The following is a 25,050-nucleotide window of genomic DNA, read 5'->3' as shown; positions in this document are numbered from 1 at the left end:
TTGAGGCAGTTCGGAAGGCAAAAGGGGGTCCAACCCGTTACTTGCATGGGGTACCTAATAAAGTGGCCGGTGAGTGTATATATATATATATATATATATATATATATATATACGTATATGTATGTGTATGTATATATATGTAAATGTTTTTTTTTTAAATTCCTAGCAATATTGACTATTTTAATTCACAATTGCCTGATAAAAAAAAGGGAAGAGTGAAGGTCTGACCAAGCAATCAATTCCAACAGTTTTGTGTTACAGACCCATTGTAAGTACATAGGTTCGATATGCAGCCCTACAGCAGTGTGGTGAAACCTAAGCCACACATCCTGTTATGGGCACACTTTCAGCCAACATTTCTCAGAAACCTTCTCTCGTATTAATAGCAGGTTGAATGAGTAAACTCTGGCTTCTTTTAAATTTTTTTGGAAGTGCTTCTGTGTTTGCGTTCTTTAGACTGGGCACACAGAGCGGAGAGCCAGTAACACAGCCGGGGTGTTTTCTTTCTCTCAGCATACAGAAAAAAGGAAAGAGAGAGGGGCTTCTGAGGAAGGGGATATAACTAAATGACTGTAGAGAAGAGAATGAGAGGGTGGAAGAGGCTAAATTGGACGCAAGAAAGCTTTTGAGGTGCATAATATAAAAATATGATATATAATATAATAATCCTGCATGTGCATTTTGATGGAAGCTTTTCTTCCTCTTGTAATACAGATACACCAAGACCTTCTACCTACACACACACACACGCACGCACGCACGCACGCACGCGCGCGCGCATACTGGCACACATACACAGTTCCGTCGTCAGCAGCACCCTGAGAGGGCTGGTGGGCTAACAGAGCACCATCTGTGTTTCTAATCAAGGAATAGAGCCCCTGTAAGGGTGGAATAACACGTTTCTCAGATATGTGTGAGCAGAGATCCAGACTGTATCCCTGATGTTATCTTACAATGACAAACCCTTTCTCGCCTCAGATTCAGCCTCATTAATAATGGTTGTTTTTCTTTTTACTGGCTTATAATGATGAGATAGTTTAGCCCATTCATCAAACAGCTGTGGGATCTTTCTTTTAAAGACCAGTGACATATTTCCACACACTAACACCTTAACACAGACATCCAAATGGCTCCCAGCTCATAATTTGGCAGGTGCAGTCAGGGTGCAGAGACCCCGAAGGGAACTGCTGCTGCACGTGGCGTAGTTAATGTCGGAATCCTGTGAAACTTCATTGATCCCTGCAGGGAAATTCTTGTGGATTGCCTCCATCAGGGACATTTGAGCACAGCATCTACAGCTCTGCGCCTTGGAACTGGGATGGATGCATTTACTGACTTGTTCAAGGACAGGGTAGATGTTACTGTAGCTGACACACACTACACTACAGTATGGGATGCTGATGTGTTCCTATCACTTTCTTACTCTAATCACTAATTGGGTATTCCTTTGCCACAGGTTCAGGCAAACCAATAGGGATAGAAGTTAATATTACATGTGTTTGCGCTCTGCTTTGCTATTGTTTTATCATCTCAATACATGTAATAATTTATCAACCTCCATCAACCTCCCCATTTAATGGGACGATTTACTGTTCCAATATAGCATACAACAAACTACAATAACATACTATTGACTTCACTCTTTTGAGTTTTAGTACTTTCTTCCTGAAAAACAAGTCTGCTGAAAAATGCCATCATACATACTAAACTTGCTCAAATGTTGAATGTGGTTTTGAACAACACGACCATTCCACTATGCTGTGCGCATCAGAAATGGAGACACTGGGAGTAAAAGCATGGCAGATGGTGGTGCTATAGCTCCAGGCAAAGCTCAGAAAACCGCAAACTAATAAATCTTTGGAAATACATTTTTCACCAGCTATTTGTAAAGTTTTGAAATGTGACAATGAGGTAGGGAGCAGTGTTGTGATGTTTCCATTTGATTTACAATCCATCTACACATGTTTTCCTGTTGGTTTGAGCTGCACTGTGATAGTGAGAAATTGTAATTGTTTTAGGGTTTAAGGTAGAGTATAGGTCATAAAACCTACCGCTTCTATGTTTTAGTATCAGTATATTCACTTCTCCCATTGGAATCAATGGTTGCATCTCATAACCCTTAAAATGCCTCCCCGACATCCTTGTGTTTTAGTCCCTCCCACCGACGAGGCAAGGGAGAGGCGGAAGGAAATCATGGGAGGAGAAAGGCAACAAGCAAAGAGGGTTGAGGGTCCTTTCTTCTGAAGCATCACATAAATTCGTCAGATGTATAGGCGGAGTGAGCAAAGCTGCTCTCGTGTATCCTGGCCTATAGCTGCTCAATGATCCCTCCTCGATGCTCGCTCCTCAGGGCAGTAATAAGAGCCTTGAGACGACCTTCACCGAGGAGGGACAGAACAACATCCATTTCTGCCTAGGGCGTCGAGGAGCTGTCATATAAGGGTTATGAGATGCAGCCTTTGAATACCAAGATATGCTCTTTCTACAGCCCCAGGAGCAATTGTTCAACAGCTGGACAAATCCAAAGCCCGACAGGCCCACTGTTGCTAAGCTGTGATTGATCAATAGCCATTTGGAGGAGAGGCTTAGCATACAAACAAGAAGATGCAAATTCAAGATGCATTAGAACAGCCATAAGTAGGAGAATTTAAACGAGTGTGTAATGTCAGACAGGAGACATGCCATGTGTGTTTATGTGTGTGTTGCTCATCTAACATTAATGAAATCTGTCGTGGAAGTACAGTAAATGATGGTAGGTTGGATGGAATGTGACACGACCTGCATGTCACTGAACGGCGATCCAAGGCATGTAAAACATCAGTCCTTCATGTAAAACGTCATCTTGTTGGAGTGGGAGTATAAGATCAAATGGGCCAGAAATTGTTTTCAGCAAACGGTTTCAGTTAGAAATGAAACCTGACAATGTGACGTTATTGGTTATGGGTTGAATGAAACGGACCATTTTGGAGCCTTAATTGGAAGTTTTATCACTTCAGTTGCCCTTCTGGCTCTTTAATATTCAATCAGCCTTTAATAAGGTGGCATTTGCTGGCCGTAGGTCATGTAAATGTCACATGTTCAACAAGCAGGGAAGTGTTCTGCGAGTTGTTTTGTTTAGAGGAAATCAAATCGGATACAAGGGAGTCATTTGGCATAACTGATGATGTCTTCCTTCTAACTTGTAGATCATTGTCCTGTGGAACTGTGACAAGCCTCTCCCGGCCAAGCACCGCTGGCCTGCCACCTCAGTGCCGGTCATCGTCATAGAGGGAGAGAATAAGGTGAGCCTGAACACTTTTCCTCTCTGTTACCTTAAGGTGTGATCACTCTCATTTCTTATTACTTAGCTTTTCTTATGCATATTCTCTGACTGTAAAGTTAATGTTTCTTGGCAAATTTCATTCACTCTGAGAGTTTCTAGGAGTTAATGAGTTTTAATTTGTGCTGCACTGACTCCATTAAATGGCTTGGGAATAATATACATTGGGTGGGAAAAAGTATGGCTTAGAGGCTAATGCATATTGTTAGGAAAGATGAGGCAATAATGGGTAAGTACACATGCAGAGTAGCATTCTTTTATTTTTTATGTATTGCTTTTTACTTAAAACATGACTAAATATCTAATTAACTGAAGAAAGTGGCAAAATCTCTCTGGTGAAATAAGTTACAGTTGAGTTGCAATATAGTCATATATATATACAAAATAAAATACATGCTCGGAAGATGAGCTACAGCATTGATTTTCAGGTTAGATTTTTCTTAATGTGTTTAATAACTCGTGATCCTCATTTTCATGCTGCCATTTTAAAGTCATGAACACCATTACCACTATACTTAAATGTATGTTTATTAGGGATGCAACTAAATATGTTTTTATGCAGACTATTTTCCTCGATGTATTGATTATTTGATCTATAAAATAAAAATCGTGAATATCGTTATTGTGCACATGTACATTTATATTATTATTTATAGTCATTGTGTTTATTCAAAATGTACTGTACATACATATAGTGTATAGTGCAACTCAACTGTCGGAGATGTGGTCATTTTCTTTAGTTAAATAGATATTTAGTTATGATTAAAGTAAAGACTAAACCGTACATGAGAAAGTGACAAAAGGGTTAGATGATATCAATAACAAACCCAAAGACATTTAGTTTACAATCCTATAAAACAGAGAAAAGTAGCAAATCCTCAAAATTAAGAGCCTGAAACAAAAGGTTTTGTCTTAAAAACTGACGATTATTATCAAAATAGTTTTGTGTGGATTGACTAATTGATTATCTGACTCCTTTACGCTTTTAGCTCTAACATGACTATTATTTCCTTAACACACTTTTACAAAATATTTTTAAGAACACAAGAATCAAAGGTTTAAATATGACTAAAACATGGGAATGTGCATGAAAATAATGTTTAATGTCAATTTTCTCACTTTGTCAGTGTAGAGATATCTTGTTTTTTTCCTCTGAGCTTATGACTAACTTTTATGTCAGGCCTACAGCCAGAGCCCTGAGCATGCCTCAGTGGCATTTATTGTGACAGCCTTATTAAGCCGAGGACTGATAAGACTGGTGAAAGGGCTGCTGTGTTTCTCTTGACCTGCTTTTGGCCTCTCCTTGTCAAAGTCAAAGGTCAAACATTGACACACGGCCTGATTCTTTGCCTCTAAACGCTGATCCAAACTCATCTTTTACCAAGCTCGCGTTTCCTCACAATTTTGAGGAAAAAGAAACAGGATCTGGTCGCTCTTCTGTATTTCAAGACATCAGACTCATTTGACGCCGGCCTCTCTCCTTTCCCACTCGTGAGGACTTAACTTCACCTGCCAATCAGAGGAAGTGTTTTTCACATCAGTGTCAGTCACCCGGCGCTATGCTGGGTTTATGGTTTACCTCTCTCTGTGGCTCTAAGTGGTTTCTCCCAAGCTGTCAGTCACAGTGGGAGGGCTCTGTGTGTAGCTGTGCGTCCGTAAAAGCAAGCAGATCAAGCTTAGCGAGTGTGTGTGTGTGTGTGTGTGTGTGTGTGTGTGTGTGTGTGTGTGTGTGTGTGTGTGTGTGTGTGTGTGTGTGTGTGTGTGTGTGTGTGTGTGTGTGTGTGTGTGTGTGTGTGTGTGTGTGTGTGTGTGTGTGTGGCAGCAGCAGCAGCAGCAGCCTGTGGTTTGTTGTGGCGGGTTCTGTGTTTACTGTGGCGAGCCAGGCTGTGTTCCTCCACCCCACCGAGGAAGAGAGAGTTTTTCATCTTGCCTTTTTCCCCCGCTTCTTTCTTGCTTATCCCCTCTCTCTTTCATCCCTGTCTTCACTCACAGATCCTCTTTTTTTTCCCCTCATGCTAATTTTATCTTCCTCACATATGCTTTTGCTTCTCTCAATCACTGCATTGTCCTCTCCTTTCTCCTCTTTATTTTCTTTTTTGCATACTAACCTCAGGAACGTAACGAGAATTTTAGTTCCCCTAATGCACCCTGCCGCTTAACGTTTTAATAAATTCGATGTCCCTAATTTTTATTATTTCTCATTCTCTATAAATATGATTATCAAACACGAAGACTTGCATTCTGATTCAAAGCCTCCACACTGCCAGGAATAAAAACGCTGAAACCTTCATGTATTCATTTATTAATTGTTAACTTTTTCTGTATACCTTATTCAGCCTACAAAACACCAACAGTGTATAACGTGTGTACAGTGTACACTATGATTAATTACAACATGTCTACAGGTTTTTAAGCCCCCGTGTTCCCAGGGAAGAAATAGACTACATGACCTCAGTGGCCCTAATGGTAGCAACGAGGCATTGGCTGGTTTAAGATTTTGACGGGATGATAACCTTCAGCAAAAATATCACGGTATTGCAGAATTGCAATTACAGCTTTAAAATATAGATTTTTTTTTTTATGTCTGGGTAAAAAAAAAACACACTGAACACATCGTATTTTATTTTTAAACACTGCACACTGGCAGGGAGACATATTACTACTTTTCTCTTTGACCACTCATAAAATCAGCTCATACCTTAGGAATGGTACGACAGAAAATGTTGGTGGTTTTGAAGTAAAAGTGACAAACAATCTGGGTAGGAGTCAGTTAAACAAGACCCACTCCAGTAAAAAAGAACAACAACAGGGAAATGAAAACAAGTAAAGAGAGAAAATATTAGCCATTTTGACCTGACACTTTTTTGAGCTTTTTGATTACTGGTCATGCTAGGCTTTTACTTAATAATAAACTTTTAATTTACGTATTTTTTCTGTTTCTGTGTGTGTTGTTTTGTCTCCCTCCCATCATCCCTCTCTGTTTTTTTTCGTGGCCCTGGTAAACATTCTTTGTCTCAGTGTATTGTCTGTAATTGTTTGTCACTGTTTGTTTCTTAAATATATCAAAATAATAGAAATTTGATCACAGTTTCTTTTACATAAATCCTTTCAAATACCTTTGAATCTTACTAAAAAAACAACAACCCTGGATTGGCTTTTGTTGCCAACAGCATAGGGATCTATTTCCGAGGAAACTTGCCGGCTTGAAAAATACCCAAATTTGCCTTGCACACTAGTTTAAGTCACACACAGTCATCTTGCTCTATGAATTCTCACTAATGCACCAAATGTGTATTAATCCGCAGCTGGAAATAGTGCCCCAGTAAAACACTATTCACTCCATTTTGAGTAAAGTTTGTTAGATACTACAGTGCTCATTTCTTTTTGGAAATTACTAAGCCTATTTTATCATGGGATTTGTTAAGAGTTAGGAAAAACATGGAATAACACCAAACTTATCATCTAACCACGTTCCTTCTTTGTCTCCCTCTGTCCTTCTCTCTGTCCTTCCCTCTGTCATTCTCTCTCTGGCAAAGTGGCCAAATATCTGGTTTTATGACTGGTTGATTAAAGCCGTGTGAGAATCCCTGCAGCGCTTAATATGGTTTTTAACAAACTGGTGGTCCTTTCTCCTTTCTCAGTCTCCCTCTGCCGTTGTACTTTAGAGAAGAGGTGAAGTGCTGAAGGCAGATTCCTGCTGTAAGAGCTCACTTTCCTGGAGAGCACCAGGAAGCCCCAGGCTAATATGTCGCACATCTAACATTACAAACCATCAGGGGGTTAGAAACACCAGCCTCTCATCCTCTCTTTCTCACTTTGTCTTTTTTTGTGTCTCGTTCCCTTTTTTGGTTAAGGTTTGTCTCAATGTCACTTTCTCCCCTCCTGTCTTCTATTTTGTTCTGTCTCCACTTCTTCTTCGCTGGTATTCTCTCTGACACTTTTTGTAGAAAAACAAGCGGTGAAGTGGAGCGCAGAGAAGAGATTGTTTTGTCTCTCTTCATATGCCCGCAGGACATTACAGCAGTAATGATGACACTAGAAAACTAGACACTCATACACCTTGGCTCCTCCACCCTGTTAGAATATGAGTGACAGTTCAAACTTTCAGCTGCTGCTTTTGCCTCTGGAGGTTTTTTTGGGGAGAAGGGGAGTAGATGGCACTAGACCAAGCCCCGACAGCGCTGTCGAGGCTCAGCTGTGTAGAATTAACTCCCCTTGTACTTGTAAAATTAAGTTCTGGAAATCCACGGTTAATACTAATTTCTTTCCTGGAAATACAGTGCACCTGCAGATATGAAAAAATCAACTCTACATTTTCCAAACTTAATCCCTTAAACCTATTTTGTTGTTTTAATATAAAAACAACTGTATATATGTTAAGTCAGCCTTTTTCCATTACCAAAATGTTTCTCCCATGAGCTCAGACTGTTTCAAACTCTCACAGTTAAAATTCAAGAAACAGGTGTATGTGTTAAAAAGATACCTTATCCGTCCATCAAAGTGTACCATCAGGTCTGAAAAAGCATGATATTATTTCAGTTAGACCTATTAAATAGTTTTTCCCATATTATGTTGCCTATTTGACATTTAGTCAACTACTATGTAAATTCAATCTGCTTCTTTTCTTCTGCTTCTTTTTTATTAAGTGTTCACACATTTCTGGTCTGAAATGAAATCGTTATCAAACAGCGATGCATAAAATAATGAAAAGGTTTGTTTCATCCATGAATCAGAACAGATTAGTGTTGAACAATTGAAATGATCCTTCATTTATCTGACAGGTTTATCAGGTTGAAGCTTTTCAACTGTAAAGATTCGCTGCTTTTCTCTTAATCATAATCATTATATACCTTAAACTAAGCGTTTTATTGTTCTATTGAACACCTGATAGAAAGGTGCATAGGAAAATCAAATCACGCAACAGGAAGCGTTGAAGCTTTGCACAGTGATTTATTCATGAATTCAAAACGACAACATCTTTCTTCTTTTGCCACAGTCGGCAACAAACGATCACAAATCATAATGCCATTTAATGTAAGGATGTGTCAGGTGGTTTTTATTTTACTGTTAATCAGACTAAATAAGCCATCTTACGATACCATCTTGAGCATTTTTCAATATTTTATGACACGTTATTCCCTAAACGGTTGGTCGTTAATAAAAGTAATCATTAGGTGCAGCACTAGAATGGATCTCAGGCTTCACATTGCTCGACAGTATACCTTGCATTTTTATTTGTGCTGTGCTGAGTAACTGAATAACAGGCGGTTAGTGTGTGTATAGTGTGGATGTGTTGGTGTGTCTACGTCGGTTAAAGACATGCACTGTTAGCTGTTTTTTTGTTTGTGTGGGAGGTTGTTTGAGTTTGAGCACACATCCAGTTTAAAATTCACACACACATACTTCCTCAATAAGAAGTCGCTGTTTTCTCGTCCAAACGCATTTCATCACAAGCAACAGACTGAAAGACTCTTGTCTCAATGTCCTCAAGATGTTGGTATCTCCATCCGCCCACCCGGCCCCGGCCACTACCACTCTCTCTGCCTCCAGGATTTATTCAGGGACTGTTGTGTATAACATAGTTTGGTTTCATTTGCCAGTAATTATACACATTCTGTTTCAGCAGTGGTTGATAGGGACGGTAAATTTGTGCCATATTTAGGACACATGACTTTTGTCTTAAGTGGCATTCATGTGTTTTTATTGAGTAAAAATAGAAAAACAACTCTGCAGTAATAATAACTGAAACTTGTATCAGCACTCTGTCACTGTTGGGAACAATTAGAGGCCAGCGTGCAGTAAAGAATAGTATATTGGGTTCTCTCTCCTTCTCAGTGGGCTGCTGCTTGTGATGTGATGGCTGGTTGTTCTCTTCCATGAATCTGTAAGCCATATCAACATCAGCAACGGTGAACATGTCAGTGTTGTATTGACAGCTTGTTTCTGTTTCCCTTAAGTGACCAAAATCATCAGTTACCACGTTTTAACATAGTATAATCACTTCTTTATAGCCTCCATTAGCATCCTTAGTGTGGTTTGGGCCACTGATTAGGATGCCTCCTAGTTGACCCTCTTTAGACCGTGAAAGTGGGAGGAGACTTATGGCAGACAAGGACATGCTGGAGGGTAGGGATGTAAGAGGAACAAGTTAACTCGATGCGGGAGGGAACCCAAAATCATGCTTCTGTATGGTGCATGCACAGTTAGAGAGTTAAGAGTTAAAAGAGCCAGGTTTGCTTCCGAGTAGTCTCAATTAGCCAGACCATCCACAGGCTGCAAAGCGGACGAGGGTCTGGCTAGTTCACACAGCATTCCGGGATGGGAGAAAAACGTGCTGTGGCTTATTAGCATTTCTTTAAACCAATCACAATTGTCATGGGCTAAGCTCCACACAGAGTCACTGTAAAATAGTTATAGTGCCAGAAAACTGAGAAAACTCAGATTGGTTGTATAGTCTAGCTAGCTGTCTGGTGATCTGAGGAACAGTTAATCATAGTCCTCATAAATCTACAGGAGTTTAAAATTCCTACACAAAGATAGCAGAAGGAAACTACATCGGTGAAGATGCATGCATTTGGTAGAATTTCCTGCGACACTGGAGCAATCCCGGAAGTGGAACGTCAAGGATATGGACTAGCATCCGAAAGTCGTCCAGACTCTTGCTCAGTTCGAAAAGCGAGTGAGAGCCTCAGCATCGGTGACAGTCTTGTTCAGTGAGCTAACGCAGTAGCACAAAGCACACCCACTGATCTGAAGAACAAGTTGTCCACGAGTGCAAGGTTGTAGGTGAACCAAGAGAGTTGTTTGTGAGTTAATTCCCTAGTGGCGAGTGACCCATACAAATCAGGTTACTTAAAAGAACCTGTCTTCTCTAGGAGGAGCTGTAGTACGTCACTAGGGTGAAGATAATCTAGGCTAACTTGCTAAGTCTGCTTCCATCGCTAACTGTAACTGAATAAGCAGGAAAAAAGTGATTGATTTATTTCAAAATGCTAGAAGTGTTCCTGCTGAGGAAAAACAACGAGACAGATGTTTTTGTGATAGGATAGAAATCATTCCCTGATGTTTGATAAATATTTGGAACAAATCTTTCAGAACAACCTGCAATGATTTAGGATGACATGGAGCTGTTAATGTTTCCATAGCAACATTCAATGGAAGCTGTGTGAATAAACACCTCCGCACTGTTGGTTTGCAAAAACAATATGCAGCTCAATGGAAAAATGGAGACCATGTGTACCACAAGGGTATTTTTCAGATATTTTCCACAGCTTTCAGATCTACATTTGCTCCTTAATGTGTTTAATGCAACCAAATGATCATATCTTTCTGCTGTTTGAAGAGGGGAATCCAACTGTTTTCATGTAAATGGTTTGTTTATCCCTTTGTGCTCTGTGTTTCCCTCTCTGCAGGTGATGAGCTGTCGTTTCTTGCCCTACGAGACCATAGTGACCGATGCTGTCCTCAGCCTGGATGAAGACACAGTGTTGTCCACCACGGAGGTATTTTGTAATATAATAAAATAGAGTAGAATAGAAAAGTCTTTCTCTATTCCTGCCTCTTCTCTGTGTCTTAGCCTGGTCCTCCTGAGACAAACTCTCTCTTTATGTCCCAAAAGCAACTCTCTGATTGCATTTTCTCTCAATTTTATTTCTCTCTTTCTGTTTGTCCCCGGTGTTTTAAGTTACCGCTCTGCAGCTTGATTCTTAAATCGCTTTAACTACTCTAACTTTTACTGCCAGGGCCTTACTTTATCCCTCTTCTCGTCTGCCTTTTCTCCTTTTCTTTCAATCTTTCACCTCATGTTTTGGCGCCAGTAATCACACAGCACCTCCCAAAATCCCCTGGTCCAAAGCAGCACTGCGCTAGGCATTTTTGCACCACATGCTGTCTGGACTGTTTCTGTTTTTCCCGGCGACACATTTTGGCGCAGCACCATAGAAAGCCAGATGCTGCTTTGAACAGTGTAGAATTAGATCTCATAAAGGCTGTTTGTAGGGAGGATCGGGATGGCAAGTCAGAGCTGGCACGGGAAAATCCAGCCCCATAAGAAACGAATCGACCTGTGCTTCTCCGTTAAACATAGTTGGATCATGAACACAAATAATAAGTTTTACGCACATCAATGCCAGTGCAAGTCAAAAAAAGAAATTTAGGCGAAAATACCATCACAGATTTCTGAACAGTTTCCCAATCTAAAAGCTCTTCCCATTCACTCCAAATTAGCCTCTCAGCAAGAACAAAATCCTAATTTTCTTCCTCAGCTTTCTTTACCCTTAAGTTAGGATGGTGAGAAGCAGAGTTGTCCTTCACAATGAAATCCAAGCCCGTTCTTCTGGAGGATTTCCCATGTTTATTTATGGTCCCATTTTTCCAGCAATACTTCCTGTTGTTGCTGTTTTCCTTGTGACTGTGTTATCATTCAGCTACCTTTCTCTTGCATTGAAAGTAAGAGCACGAGAGTCAGAGCTCTTCTTCTTTCCTCTTGGCGCTTGTGAAAAGAAGATAAATATGTGTTGTATGGTGTATTTTAACTTTCATTCAAGTATTTATTTATATAAGCACTCTCTCAGTGTAGTATAGTGTGGTAATATGTATAGTGCAATGCAGAACGGGCTGTTTGTGGAGCAGCTGAGGTCTTTTTGATGTTTTCATCTAATTTTTTGATTGAATGCTTTGATCGTGACCACAGAAGAAGGCAGCTGCTTAGGAAAGGCTGCTTTGTGTTTGATGTGGTTTTGCCTATGTTGTATTTTCACTATGGCTTGCACTTCCTTTGTTAGTTCTCCATGTTGTCTATTTATTTCCTTCTTTCTTTCTTTTTCTAGCACAATGAGCTCTGTAAAAATAAATTGAATCCTAACTAAATTAAATTTCTCAACTTTTCAAAAAGAATATTTCCTGCTTTATATGTGCAAATTACAGAACACCTTCAGGAATACTACAGTGTTGTTTAAAATTGTGTTGTAATAATTGCTTTATTAATGATTAGTACGTCTTTTACTAATGCTTTGTACATCAGTTATAAGCCATTATTGAGAGCAACTTTTGGTTTCCAGGTTGTAGGAAATCCGTCTGGCTAGAATGTATTCCTTTGATTTGGTAATAATGCAGTTATAAACGCGGGCAATCCATTAAAGCTTTAGTGGGTAACTTTTTTTATATTAACAAACGTCCGTTACATTCAAACCATTGCCAAATGAGATTCTTTAAAGCTAATTAGGACGATCAGCTCCACACAACTCACGTCCGGCAATTTTTGCACACAGAAAATCCAGCAACGATAATTACATCTTCTGAAGAGTCAATCCTGTTTTTTTCAATCCTCTGTGTCCTAATTGGTTACATGCTACTCCTTGGCGGAGGGCTGGAGGTTCACAGAGATCACGGTAGACTTGTATCATGTGGACGTGGCAACAGTTTTTTTATGCATTACTTTGAATTCCTTATGGGGGCGACAGAAACTATGCACTATAACTTTAAACACATGCAAGTTTCACACTTTCTAATAAGCCATCAAGTCAGTTATAGAGCTAGTTGTTTTTGATCCAGATAGGTAAAAGTAATGGTTAAACAGTTAATTAGTTAGCTTAAGGTAATTGTTGAAATAAATTATGTGATTGATGAAGGATTAGTTGGGTTCATCTCATCTCCGTGGAGTTATACTAAAATATGTCGGTAAGTGCTCTCCTAATGATCTAAAAAGATCAATCAAGTGTCCTGCTGAAGGAGGATCAACACCATGTTAAAGAATTGTTTCACAACCTGGCAACCCATAAGTTATTAATTGATTATAACTAATCATTTTTGATTATAACTGATATATTGTAAATAAATACTAACCATGAATGCATTATTCACAACATATATAGTGGGAATTATTAGGAATTGGTACCCATTATGTATATAATAAATGTTCTAAATATAAAATCTCATCGTCTGTCCAGGTGGACTTTGCCTTCACGGTCTGGCAGAGTTTTCCAGAGCGAATCGTAGGTTACCCAGCTCGCAGCCACTTCTGGGACAGCAACAAGGAGCGCTGGGGCTACACATCCAAATGGACCAACGATTATTCAATGGTGCTGACAGGGGCCGCCATCTATCACAGGTACAGTACACGCTTCATTGTCGTCTTCTGATCCGTAAAACTTAGTTCCAGTACAGCATTTTACCTGCTTCGATTTGCTCTGCTGTTTTCTTCCATGCTCTTTACTTCTGTTCTGTTCTTCTTCTGTTATACTGTACAGAGATCACAGCTTTGCTCTACGTTGCTCTCCAGTGTTCAATTGTCTTTCTTCTGATATAACACTTTGATGCTGTGATCTATAGATTATAAAAGTAGATGTGATGCTCAGCGTTGCACAGCATCAGGAAACCAGTGTTTTGACACTTGGTATGTTTTATCCAAAAAATGTCAATTACTCTGCTACACAGCGTTTCATAGTTCCTGCGTTTCGTTTTACTACAGCCCTGTCAGCTTTAATATGGCTTTGCTCAGCTGTGATGGGAGCAGTCCATTAAGCTGAAGTCAGCCAATCACTGCAGCCCAATGCTTAATCACTCTCAATAACTCAGTCGTTCAATCCATCCAGGAAGTTGAGCAATCCTTTGTCTGTTGATGAACTCAGTTTTACCCAAAGGCTTTAACCTGGAATGTAAAGGTGTCTTAAAATGTTGCTGCATTTAAATGAAGTCGTCTACACAGTTCTATGTGACATAAGCCACTCTTCAGTTGTCTCACAAGGTCTGAAACTGTGGGATTATTCATTTTCACACTGATGTTTTCAGGCAATAATCCAAAAGCAATCTTCTGAAAATTTGTGAATGTACTCTTTATTTTTTATTTTTTTATCTTATTTTGTAGGAGTAGAATGTAAATGAAACTCTAAATACAATATGTGTTCAATTGGGAAAAGTGAGAAGGAAATGATTAAATCACATCACAGATGTGCAGTTTTTGAAAAGAGGCTACAAAAACAATTGTAGATCACAAACTTAATCTGCAAATCATTCTATTTTTTTGCTTCTTTGCCATTTAAGTGCTTCCACTTTTTGATTCTTAGTCACTCTTCTTTTGTGTGACCCCCCTTGGGCCCCATATACACACTAAAAGTTTTTTTGACATATTGGATGTAAACACATTCGTTTAGAGTTGTTGTTGTTCAGTCCATCTGGCAAATGTCTAATTCTCACTCTCTTTTAGCTCTGTTTTTGGTCTCTAACAACTCCTGAGGGAAATGCCTGTCTCTTTAGCTGCTAAAGGCTTCACTATGTTTACCAGCAAGTATCTTACTCTTTCTATTTGAGTTTTTTCTTTTTAAGGATGGAAGACAATTTCTCATAAAAACTGACCCATCCAGATCAGTAGCCTCTTCTTTTCTTCTAACTATTCTTTATAACTATTCTTCTGTCCTCTCTTGCAGATATTACCATTACTTGTATACCAACTACTTACCCACTAGTCTGAAGGGCATGGTTGACCAGCTGGCCAACTGTGAGGACATCCTGATGAACTTCCTGGTCTCTGCTGTCACCAAGCTGCCGCCCATCAAGGTTACACAGAAGAAACAGTACAAGGAGACAATGATGGGACAGGTACGAGTCTACTGAAACCCTTCTCATGACTGGATCCATGTCATTTTTTATCTAACTATAGATATTGTTTTGGTTTACTTAGGGACCCATTACCTTATAGCACTTTTATGAAAGAGCTGTTACATCAAAAACAGGGCAGCTGCCAGTTGAGAGAACTGGTTCACATTAATGAAAAACAAGATATGATAGAACTCGTAACAGACCTATTATATAAATCGTTATTCAAGCTGAAGCCAGTGTTATTTTCTTCCCATCATCAGTGTGTGACATGGACTTTGAGCTGGAGCAAACCCAAATCTGTGCTGCTTTATGATTTCAACATGAATAATTCTATTAAAAGTCTCTGGGACGACCCGTGGGTAAACAGGACAAGTCACTTACTGTACAGTGGAGAGACAAAAGCAAAGAAAGGAGTTGTGTCAGTTTTTATGGCTTGCGTCATAGTTGGTTAGTTGTCTTACTCCCAAATATAGAATATGATCCAGCTGATAATTTATTGAAAGACATTAATGTCAGTTGATATTCCAATGGTTTTCTCTTGTCACAGTGGCTGAAGTATAACTATGAAAAAAATAATGACTGCAGCTGATTGTTGTTGTTGGTCTTTTTCATGTAATAAGAACGTCCCTTTCCTGATCCAATGATCTAATTAAAGCAGTGCTTTTTGTCTGGCGTTGCCACACATGCCATCAACGACAACACTTGTCACGTTCCAAATAAGTTCAACACAATAGATTTTTAAGTGGATCTGGAATCATTTTCTAAAGATCAGCAACATCCCAGTTTGTAATTTCATTTGGATGTTTATTGTCCTTACAAATTTGTTAGATAAAATCCAGAAGAGGAAGGCAATTCCGGCACTCCGAAAGGCTGTGTTTAAAGCCCTGACGAAGACCTGCAACAGTTGAAACATGCTGGCTTCTTTAATGATGTACCCACCATGATAAAGGCTTTTTAATATTTCCTTAATCTTTGTCGTTTTGTAGTCCTTTGATTGCCTTTCTATTTATCCTTTTTCATTCCCCATTTTCAAAGAGCACCCGATACTTGTTTGATCTTTGTTTGAGTAGACAGAGCTACCAGTCATGTCTTCTTTTTTTCTCCATACAAAATTAAAAAGCTACTCCACAATCCTCAATGTACCCCAAAGCAAGAGCAGTGGTACTGGTTGCCAATCACTGATCTAAGGCGATACTTATTCACTTTAATAGTATGACTCTAAAATGGTTCTTTTCTCTTCCCTTATTCCTCTTCTTCATCTTCATTTGTTTCAGTCTTCGAGGGCTTCTCGCTGGGCCGATCCGGACCACTTTGCCCAACGGCAAACCTGCATGAACAAGTTCGCCAGCTGGTTTGGCGCCATGCCTCTGGTCCACTCCCAGATGAGACTGGACCCTGTCCTGTTCAAGGACCAGGTCTCCATTCTCCGCAAGAAATACAGGGACATCGAGAGGCTCTGACAGGACCGTCGCCCCCTAGGGGGAGACCCTACGCAGGGGGAGGTGCGCAAGAGAGACCTTGTGGAGAGTAGTAATAGTAGGACTACAGCAGGATGGACAGGGAGCGACACAGCTCGGTCTTCCACTCAGCACATTGCCAATGACCACAGCGCCGCTGCTGCCAGGACTTGACATGGAAAGGGATGAATGAGAAACAAGCAGGTGGCGTTTGGATATGAAAAATATAAACAAAAATCTCAAACACATACCGACAAAGAGGAGTACACAAACTGATGGACATGCCAAACAGTACTGTATGGTCTGCAAATGGGCAAACACACAGCACCCACTACTGACGACAATAACTCTTGGAAAGCATATTTTTTTGTACAACATGAACATGGATGACAGTGACTTTCCTGCTCTCTTGGCACGTGTGCAGGACGATAGAAGAGGGAAAGGTGTCCACGATCGCAAATCTGACAACCCCACCATCATAAATCCTACTGGTCGCCCCTAGCTATCCTCCCCAGTATGCATCAAGACGTTATATTCAACCACCAAAACCCCTGCTTTATAGCCCAGGATACCCTGTTCACAAGTTGATTTGATTTCTGTACAAATCAGCTCTCTGGTGTCACTGTTGACCCTTTCTCCTCACTGAGAGGTAATATTTTTATTTCCAAGGTTGAAAATGTAAACAGATGTGTCCTGACAAGGTTTTTATAGCAGAGCTGCCACTACTTCTTCAAACTGTTGGCCATCAACACACATCCTTGAGCCGGAAAACATCCCGTCTGTCCTATCCTTGGCTCATTTCTTGATGTGCTGATACGGCTTTTATAATGTCTATCTGGATCCCTGTTATCACAAAGATAAGTTAGAAAAACATCTTGTTTCCTATTCCATTTTCCTCTCATTCTCCCCACAGCAGTTGTACTTTTCTCATCTTTTTTTTCTTCCTTACTTTCTATCTTTTATTTTACCCATTCAAACTCTGTACTTTCCATCTTGTGTGTGTGTGTGTGTGTGTGTGTGTGCGTGTGCGTGCGTGTGTGTCCTAAAAACATGTTGGCTCATCCAACCATAAGCTCAAGCAGAGTACATTTAAACTCCGCTGGAATGAGTGAATTGGATGGATGAAATTGAGCAAAACGTTGCATTCAAACGCAAACGTGTTTCTGCCCATTTATTTCTTCCTGCATGGCCTCCAAACGTACTTACAGGTAGAGAAGGAATTAAATTTCAGCCCATAGCAGGGGTTTAGTGACCAGCTTCATTTCACAGATGTGCTTGTGGAGAGATTTTTAACGCTGAGTGCATCAGTGCCATTCTGACATCAAGGTCTGCCTTTAAAATTGTTTATTGCACATCACGTTGCCTACATCAGTTTGAGATGCCTAGATGCTCTTAAGTTGAAATATTGTAGTCATCAGCCATGTGGCTCTCTTGCCACCAGGATTATTATTTTTTTCCGTGACATATCTGAGGACCTCAGACCCATTAAATTGACAAAAGGTTTTCTCCTCCATTTGTCAGACAGAGATACGTTTTGGCTTCAATTAGGTAAAGCTATTTCATTTTAAGTGCTGTTTTATTCCCAGGGGACACGCTGTTGATGAAACACTCTCACATTATGGACCATTGTGTTGTGGAAGCAGTGACCCACAAACATGACCTGCTGGCTAATGCTAGCCTTCGAAGGACCGTTTTTTTTTTTTTCCTGGACACACCCTCCACTGCTTGTCTGTTACTTATAACAGCTGCTCACATCACAATCGTATTCACAATCAAGCTGCCTAAAACTTTGCACCTTAAATTACCCTATTTGTATTGCATAACCATATTAAAATGCTAAAATATCTAGCTAGCTCAACCTTTAATTGTCAATCATTTCAAAGAGATATGTTGTCTGTGAAAATGGTTAGGTCGTAGCAGAGCTGCTACACGCTGTCATTAGGTCTGCATGCAGCAAGCAGCATGAGCACAGCCAGTCCCCTCGCACAATTAGTTTGCAGACACTTAAATGAAAGCTGCATGCTTTTAGTGGCCTTTCTGTTGGGCAGGCATTTTCTCTGCCAAAGTGTGTGTGTGTGTGTGTGTGTGTCAACATCGTCAGTATCAGTCTCACATTCAATGAGTTATTTTTCATCATTTTGTTTCACGCATAGTTTTCATATAACATTTATTTTAAAGCCTTTACAGTCTCAACAAAGGTGTTGTTCATAATATCAAGTGTCATATCCAAATGCTACTAATGCAAAGCTTCTCCTTTCAGCATGTATCAAAGCCAGCAGGACTATATTGTTTTTATTTTATTTTTTATCACGTCATTGCTTTAAATATCATGTTTGTATTTACATTCTGGGACTTCAAGTTTGGAGTGTTGTTTGTCTGCCAAGAGAGATTTATGATCTGTTTAATGTGGAGTCAAACATCAAATGTTCTAACATCTACAGTACGTGATTCCTGGAAAAACATGCTCCTCATTTGGTCTGCATCTGGTCCCTATTTCATCTTCAGAGAACCATAATGTATTGTTTTTTTATTCCTTATCAAGCCTTTTATGTCTGATCGTTTGAATCACTGTATGTGCATCATCTCAAGAAAACCACGTCCCCCCAGCTTTGCAGATATCTCATGGAAAAAAACACCCATTTCAAATCCCTGTACATAGGCATATATTTATTTTTGGAAAAGAAAAAAAGACAGCGTACGATTTGAGATGACGTGGCGAGAACATAAGACTGATCCTGCATCACCGAGGGGAGTTAATGGTATTTATTCAGTTTATTTTCTACAAGCTGTGCACATTAATCCACAAAGATGCCGATATACAGCTCATATTATGTTTGTCTCTGCATTGGTTTTCCAGGGAAACATACATCACGCTCTGGCTCCTACAGAACTCTCCAAGAGATCGAAAACATTTTCTCTAAAAACTCTAAAAGATTGCATACACCAGTGATCTAGAATTGGATTGGGCCACACAATCTTGGTTCTCCACGGGAGTCAAATTGCAAAGTCCCAATAAAGACTACGCCAACTGACACATGGAAAATAATAAGCAGCTGGGTCCTCTGAACCAGATGGAAACATTTTCAGATTCGGCAGTAACATCCCCCCCTCCCCCATGTATTACAATAATGGGTCTGAGGCTGTGACACAGTTGTTTAAATTGCCTCGTTCAAAGCTTGGTTTCAGGTCAGATAACTTGGCAAAGGAACTTGCTCCATCTTTTAGTTGGTGTGCTGTACATCATCGAGTCCAGAGCTTCGTCAGAGTGTGATGGATGTGATTTAAACCACTCGGAAAATCTCTGCATCTGCTTAAAACGCCTCTATCATGTCTTTCATTTTATCAGGAGGAACCTTTATGCAAGTTATCATTCTGTGCTTTTAAACAGATGATAGAATTTAACCCAAAATGTGCCAGGCGTTTGGTGTCTGTAGTGGCGATGACATGTGTGTTAAAAACTAGTCTGTTCTTGATTTGTGCCTTTTTATCAACATGTAAGTTCTTGACATGCCGTGCACCGTCTGTCCTATTTCCAGTAGAAAGGCAGCAACAGCACCATAAGCAGGACCGGAACAGCCCTGCCTTCATACACTGGATGAGTCACAGCTTCCATTCTCTTGTTGTAACACCCCATTTTCGTCTTTGTGTTTGGACACTGTTGCTAAGGTGACAACGTATGACCACTTCCTGTTTGGAATTATTTATCAGTGATTTGGCGTATCACTCTACCAATCAGCAGTAATAACTGTTGATCTGTGTGACTATCTAGCCCCGCTGTCCTGATGCCTTCTCCTCCCTCCTACCTTGTAATTGACAGAAGACTTTTATAGAGGTCACAAATGAAATAGATACATGCCAATTTTGTAAGAATGATTTATAAAAAAAATAAACTCATATTTGATGATAACTGTATTGTGTTTTGCCTTTCTTTTTAACAGGCGGTTTATTTGTTATGCCATAAAAATGTCAAAGTATAGTATGCCATAAAGAAATCATAGTATAGGATGCTGTAAAAGTCATGGTATAGAGGGTTCAAAAAAAATTCACAGTATAGTATGTCAAAACACATATTGTACGTCAAAGAAAAAAATCTGTATAGTATGTCTTAAAAAGGCAGAAAAATGTCATAGAATAGCATGTTAAAAAAAACTGAAAAACAATTCATAGTATTGTAGCTAGAAAAAAGTCATTCAAAAGTAATTTTATAGTATGTAGGAAAAAAGGTCGTAGTGTAAAAGAATCATACCTTTTTATCATAGCCAGAACCCTTAACCTCCAATCTTCATAAGCTTATTTTACTGAGCTATGTGTAAAGCCCACTATGCTTTGGTTTGGAGTTGTATTCTTCATTCACCTGAGTGAGGTCAAACGGTCATGGTTTAGTATGTTGAAGAAGTCATGTTATGTCAAAAAAATCTGCGTATAGAATGTCGTGAAAAGTCATTAAAATGTCTTGATATTTTCAGTCGAAAAAAATCGTAAAAGAGCCAAAGTATAGCATGTCAAAAAGTGTCAAAAGGTTATGGAGTAGAATCTCTAAAAATAAAAGTCATAGTTAAGTATTCAGAAATAGTCAAATAGACATATGTTGAAAAAGGTCATAGTAAAGTACGTTGGAAAAAAACGTTATGGTGTATTATGTCGAAAAGTCATAGTTTAGTATGCTGAAAAAAAATCATAAAAAAGTAATAGTAAAGTATGTCATGAAAAGTTATAGTATAGTAAGTCAAAAAGTCACAGTATGATATCCGGAAAAAAGATTCATGGTATAGTATCATGATATAGTTTGTCGATAAAAGTCATAGTAAAGAATTCTGAAACAGTTTTAAAAAGACATGTGGCGAGAAAAAGTCATAGTATACAATGTTGGAAAAAAGTCATGATAAAGGCATTGTATAGTTTGTCGAATTAGTTCAGGTTTGGATCCGATCTGCAGCCCTTTGCTGTGGGTCTTCCCCCACCTCTCCCCTTTCCTATCCGTCTATCCACTAACACTATCTAATAAAGGGAAAAGCCCAAAAAAGGAATCTTTGAAAAGGTTATATTTTAGTATGTCCAAAAAAGTCATAGTGTTGAAAAACATAAATAAGTCAAAGCATAGCATGTTGAAAAAGTTTTAATAAGTAAGTAAGTAATAGTATATTATTTCGAAAAAAGTCATATGTATGGTCAAAGATAATCATAAATAGGTCATAGAATGAAAGTCTAAAAAGTCTTAGTATAGTAAGTCAAAACAAGTCATAGAATAGTATATTAAAAAGTCCCTAAATAAGTTCTAGATATAGTATGTCAAAAAAAGTCTTTAAAAAATGTCATGGTATATGTGATGGCCACAGCCATGGCCACACAACCAGCTTAAGAGCAGTAACCTCATGCACTTATATTTTTCCTTAGGTTAAGTTGATTTTTTGATGGTCAAACTGTTATATAACCAGTTCTCTTTTGAGCTTACCAGTTGGAGTCCACACCTGGGAGAGATTCAGGTCTGATGGCTTAAAAGCTTTATAGGGGAGGTGGCCTAATTGGACACTACCATTGCTGGATATGTCTGGGGGGGGGGGTAGCTTTATTCTTGCTGTAGGTATTCTGGGGTTTAGATTTTATATAAAGTAATTTTTGTTGAGTTAAGATAAATAAAAGGATGTTATTTGGAATGCATGTTTAGGTAGGTTTGTCATTATATGTTTCTGAAGTTAGTTTGTGGTTATTGTTTGTCTCCCCCTGTGTGTTTAAATTGGTCTGATCAGCCAATATGTAAGTTCCCTTTCTTTCTTTGTTAGGAGGTCAGTTGTATTTTTTGAGTCTGTTATGTTCATCACCTTAGTTATGTCTGCTTATTTAACCTCTTTTAAGGGCCCAAAGCATTATCTTTATTTTGTTCTAACCATTTTTGGGAAATAAACTCTTACTTTTTAAATTTCTCTTGTGACTCCTCATGCCTAACTGCTTGGTCCCTCACAGTATAGTATGTTGTAAAAGGTCATAGTATAATAGGTAAAAATTAAAAAAAATCTTATGTAGGTAGAAAAAAGGCATATAATAGTCATAGTATAGTTTTTAAAAAAAAAGACAAATAAGCAATAGTATAATATGTACAAAAAGTCATAGTATTGCATCTAGAAAAAAAGTCATAAAAAGTCTCAGTGTAGTATGTCCAAAAAACGTCATAAATATTTCATAGTATTGTGCTGCAGGTAGAGAAAAGACATAGTATAGTATGTCGAAAAAGGCTTAAAAAAGTCATAGTATAGCATGCTGAAAAAAATGGCATAAAAAGTCATAGTATAGTACATAAAAAAGTCATAAAAAAGACATAGTGTAGTATGTTGGGAAAAAATCGTAGTATAGTATGTAAAAAAAATCCCAGTACAGTACGTTGAAAAAGGTCATTGTAGTATAGTAGGTAGAAAATAAAATAAAAAATAGTATTGTAAGCAGAAAAAAGTAATTATATGTAAAAAAAAAAAGGCATAACAAAGTCATAAAAAGTCATAGTATAGTATGTTGAAATGGTCTTAAAAAAGACATAGTATAAAAAAATAAAAGTCAGGAATATTTCATAGTATTGAAGGCAGAAAAAAGACATAAACAAGTCATAGTATAGTATGTCAAAAAAAGTCTAAGAAAAACCAAATATGTTGAAAAAGGTCATGGTACGGTACCTCAAAAAAGTTTTTAAAAATCATAGTATTGTAGGTAGGAAAAATTCATAAAAAGTCATACCATGACTTGTAGTATGTCGAAAAGTTCATTAAACAGTTTTTGTATAGTATGTAAAAAAAAGGTCATACAATGCTATCAGTCAAAAATATTGCATAAGATTGTAGATAGAAAAAAGACATATGTTGAAATAATGGCATTAAAAAGACATAAAAAAGTAACAGTATTGTATGTCAAAACTCATTAAAAAGTATATAAATATAAAGTCATAAAGATTCCATAGTATTGTAGGCACAAAAAGTAATAGTACAGTATGTCGAAAAAAAAGTCATAGTATAGTATGTTGAAATAATCTCCAAAAAAGACAACGTATAGTATGTTGAAAAAGGTCTTAGTATAGTAGGTAGTATAGTATATTGAAAAACGGGTCATAGTAAAGTATATCAAAAAACGTTTCATCATAGAATTGTAGGTAGCAAAAAGTCATAAAAAAGTCATAGTGTAGTCTGTTGAAAAAAAGACAAAAAAGTTATAGTATTGTAGAAAGAGCAAAAGTCATAAAAAAATCATAATATAATATGTTGAAAGAAGCCATAGAATAGTATGTTGAAAAAAATGTCAAAAATATTCCATGGTATTATAGGGGTTAAAAAATAATAGTATAGTATGTCAAAAAAAAAAGTCATAGCATTGTATGTAGAAATGTAAAAAAAAAAACTAAAAAACAGTATAGCATGTTGAAAAAGGTCATAGAATAGTAGGTTGAAAAAAGTAAAACAATTTATAGTATTGTAGGTAGAAAAAAAGTCATAAAAAGTCACAGAATGTAAAAAAAAAAGGTGTAAAATAGTCATAGAATAGATATATTGAAAAAACATGTGAACAAATATGTCATTGTATGGTATGTTGAAAAAAGTCATAAAGGAGTCATAGTGTGTTTTTTTTTAAATACAAATGCAATTTTTTTTTAAATACATAAATAATCATAGTCATAAAAGTCCAAAAATACATTAAAAGGTCATGTATTAAAAAGTACTAGTATGGTATGTTGAACAATTTCATAAAAAGGTCATAGTATAGTACAGAATGTCAAAAAAAACAGTTTGTAGAATTGTAGGTAGAAAAGAGACATTAATGAGTCATGCTATAGCATGTTAAAAAAAGTAATACTATGACTTATGGTTTGTCGAAAAAGTCATTAAACAATTTCAGTACAGTGTGTCGAAGAAAGTCACACAATACTATCAGTCATAAATATTGCACAGCATTGTAGACAGAAAAAAATACATAAATGAATCATAGTATGGTACGTTGAAATAATGGCATTTAAAAGACATATGTCAAAAAAAGGCTTAAAAAAGTAAGTAGTAGTATAGTATATAGTATATAGTATAAATATAGATATAGATACAGTACAATTATAAAGTCATACATATTCCACGGTATTGTAGGTACAAAAAAGTAATAGTATAGTATGTTGAAAAAAAAGTCATAGTATAGTATGTTAAAATAGTCTTAAAAAAGACAAAGTAGAGTATGCTGAAAAATGTCATGGTATAGTAGGTTGAAGACAGTAAAAAAACAATTCATAGTATTATCTGTAGAAAAAAAGGCATACAAAGTCATTAAAAGGTCTTGGCATAGTACGCTGAAAAAATCATAGACAATTCATGGTATTGTAGGTGGAAATAATACATAAATGAGTCAGTGCAGTATGTCAAAAAAAGTCTTTAAAAAGTCATTGTATAGTATGTTAAAAAAGGTCAAAAAACTTTATAGCATTGTTGGAAGACAAGTCACAGCATGTCTGAGAATAGAACCCTCAACCTCCAATCTTTTTTCTTCAGCAGCTCATCTCACTGAGACATCTATGAAGACCACAGTTCACTGAATTGGAATTGTAGAAGTCAGGGTTCAGATTGTAGAAACATTCATAGTTTTGTATGACTAAAGTAATACTACAGTATGTCATAAAAACCTCATAGTATCCTATTTTCAAAAAAGAAATCATGAAAGATT

General features: G+C 37.8%; 1 protein-coding gene and 1 long non-coding RNA gene across 2 annotated transcripts in view; both read left to right on the top strand.

Annotated features, from left to right (window-relative positions):
• The window catches only part of ext1b (exostosin glycosyltransferase 1b), a 118,091-nt gene extending 97,808 nt beyond the window's left edge, over positions 1-20,283 (top strand). The window contains exons 7-11 of the mRNA XM_034891474.1: positions 3,186-3,281; positions 10,732-10,821; positions 13,267-13,427; positions 14,743-14,914; positions 16,189-20,283. Of these exons, the coding sequence (XP_034747365.1) occupies positions 3,186-3,281; positions 10,732-10,821; positions 13,267-13,427; positions 14,743-14,914; positions 16,189-16,374 (705 nt within the window). The 3' untranslated portion in view covers positions 16,375-20,283. The remainder of the gene's footprint in view (positions 1-3,185; positions 3,282-10,731; positions 10,822-13,266; positions 13,428-14,742; positions 14,915-16,188) is intronic.
• A 4,701-nt stretch (positions 20,284-24,984) lies between these two features.
• LOC117956317 overlaps positions 24,985-25,050 on the top strand; it is a 19,955-nt gene continuing 19,889 nt past the window's right edge. The window contains exon 1 of the long non-coding RNA XR_004659231.1: positions 24,985-24,994. This is a non-coding gene — a long non-coding RNA (uncharacterized LOC117956317). The remainder of the gene's footprint in view (positions 24,995-25,050) is intronic.

Source organism: Etheostoma cragini, chromosome 14 (assembly GCF_013103735.1).
Source record: "Etheostoma cragini isolate CJK2018 chromosome 14, CSU_Ecrag_1.0, whole genome shotgun sequence".
Classification (NCBI taxonomy): Eukaryota; Metazoa; Chordata; class Actinopteri; order Perciformes; family Percidae; genus Etheostoma; species Etheostoma cragini.
The sequence above is the reverse complement of the archived record's forward strand: the minus strand, read 5'-3'. Positions and strand labels throughout refer to the sequence as shown.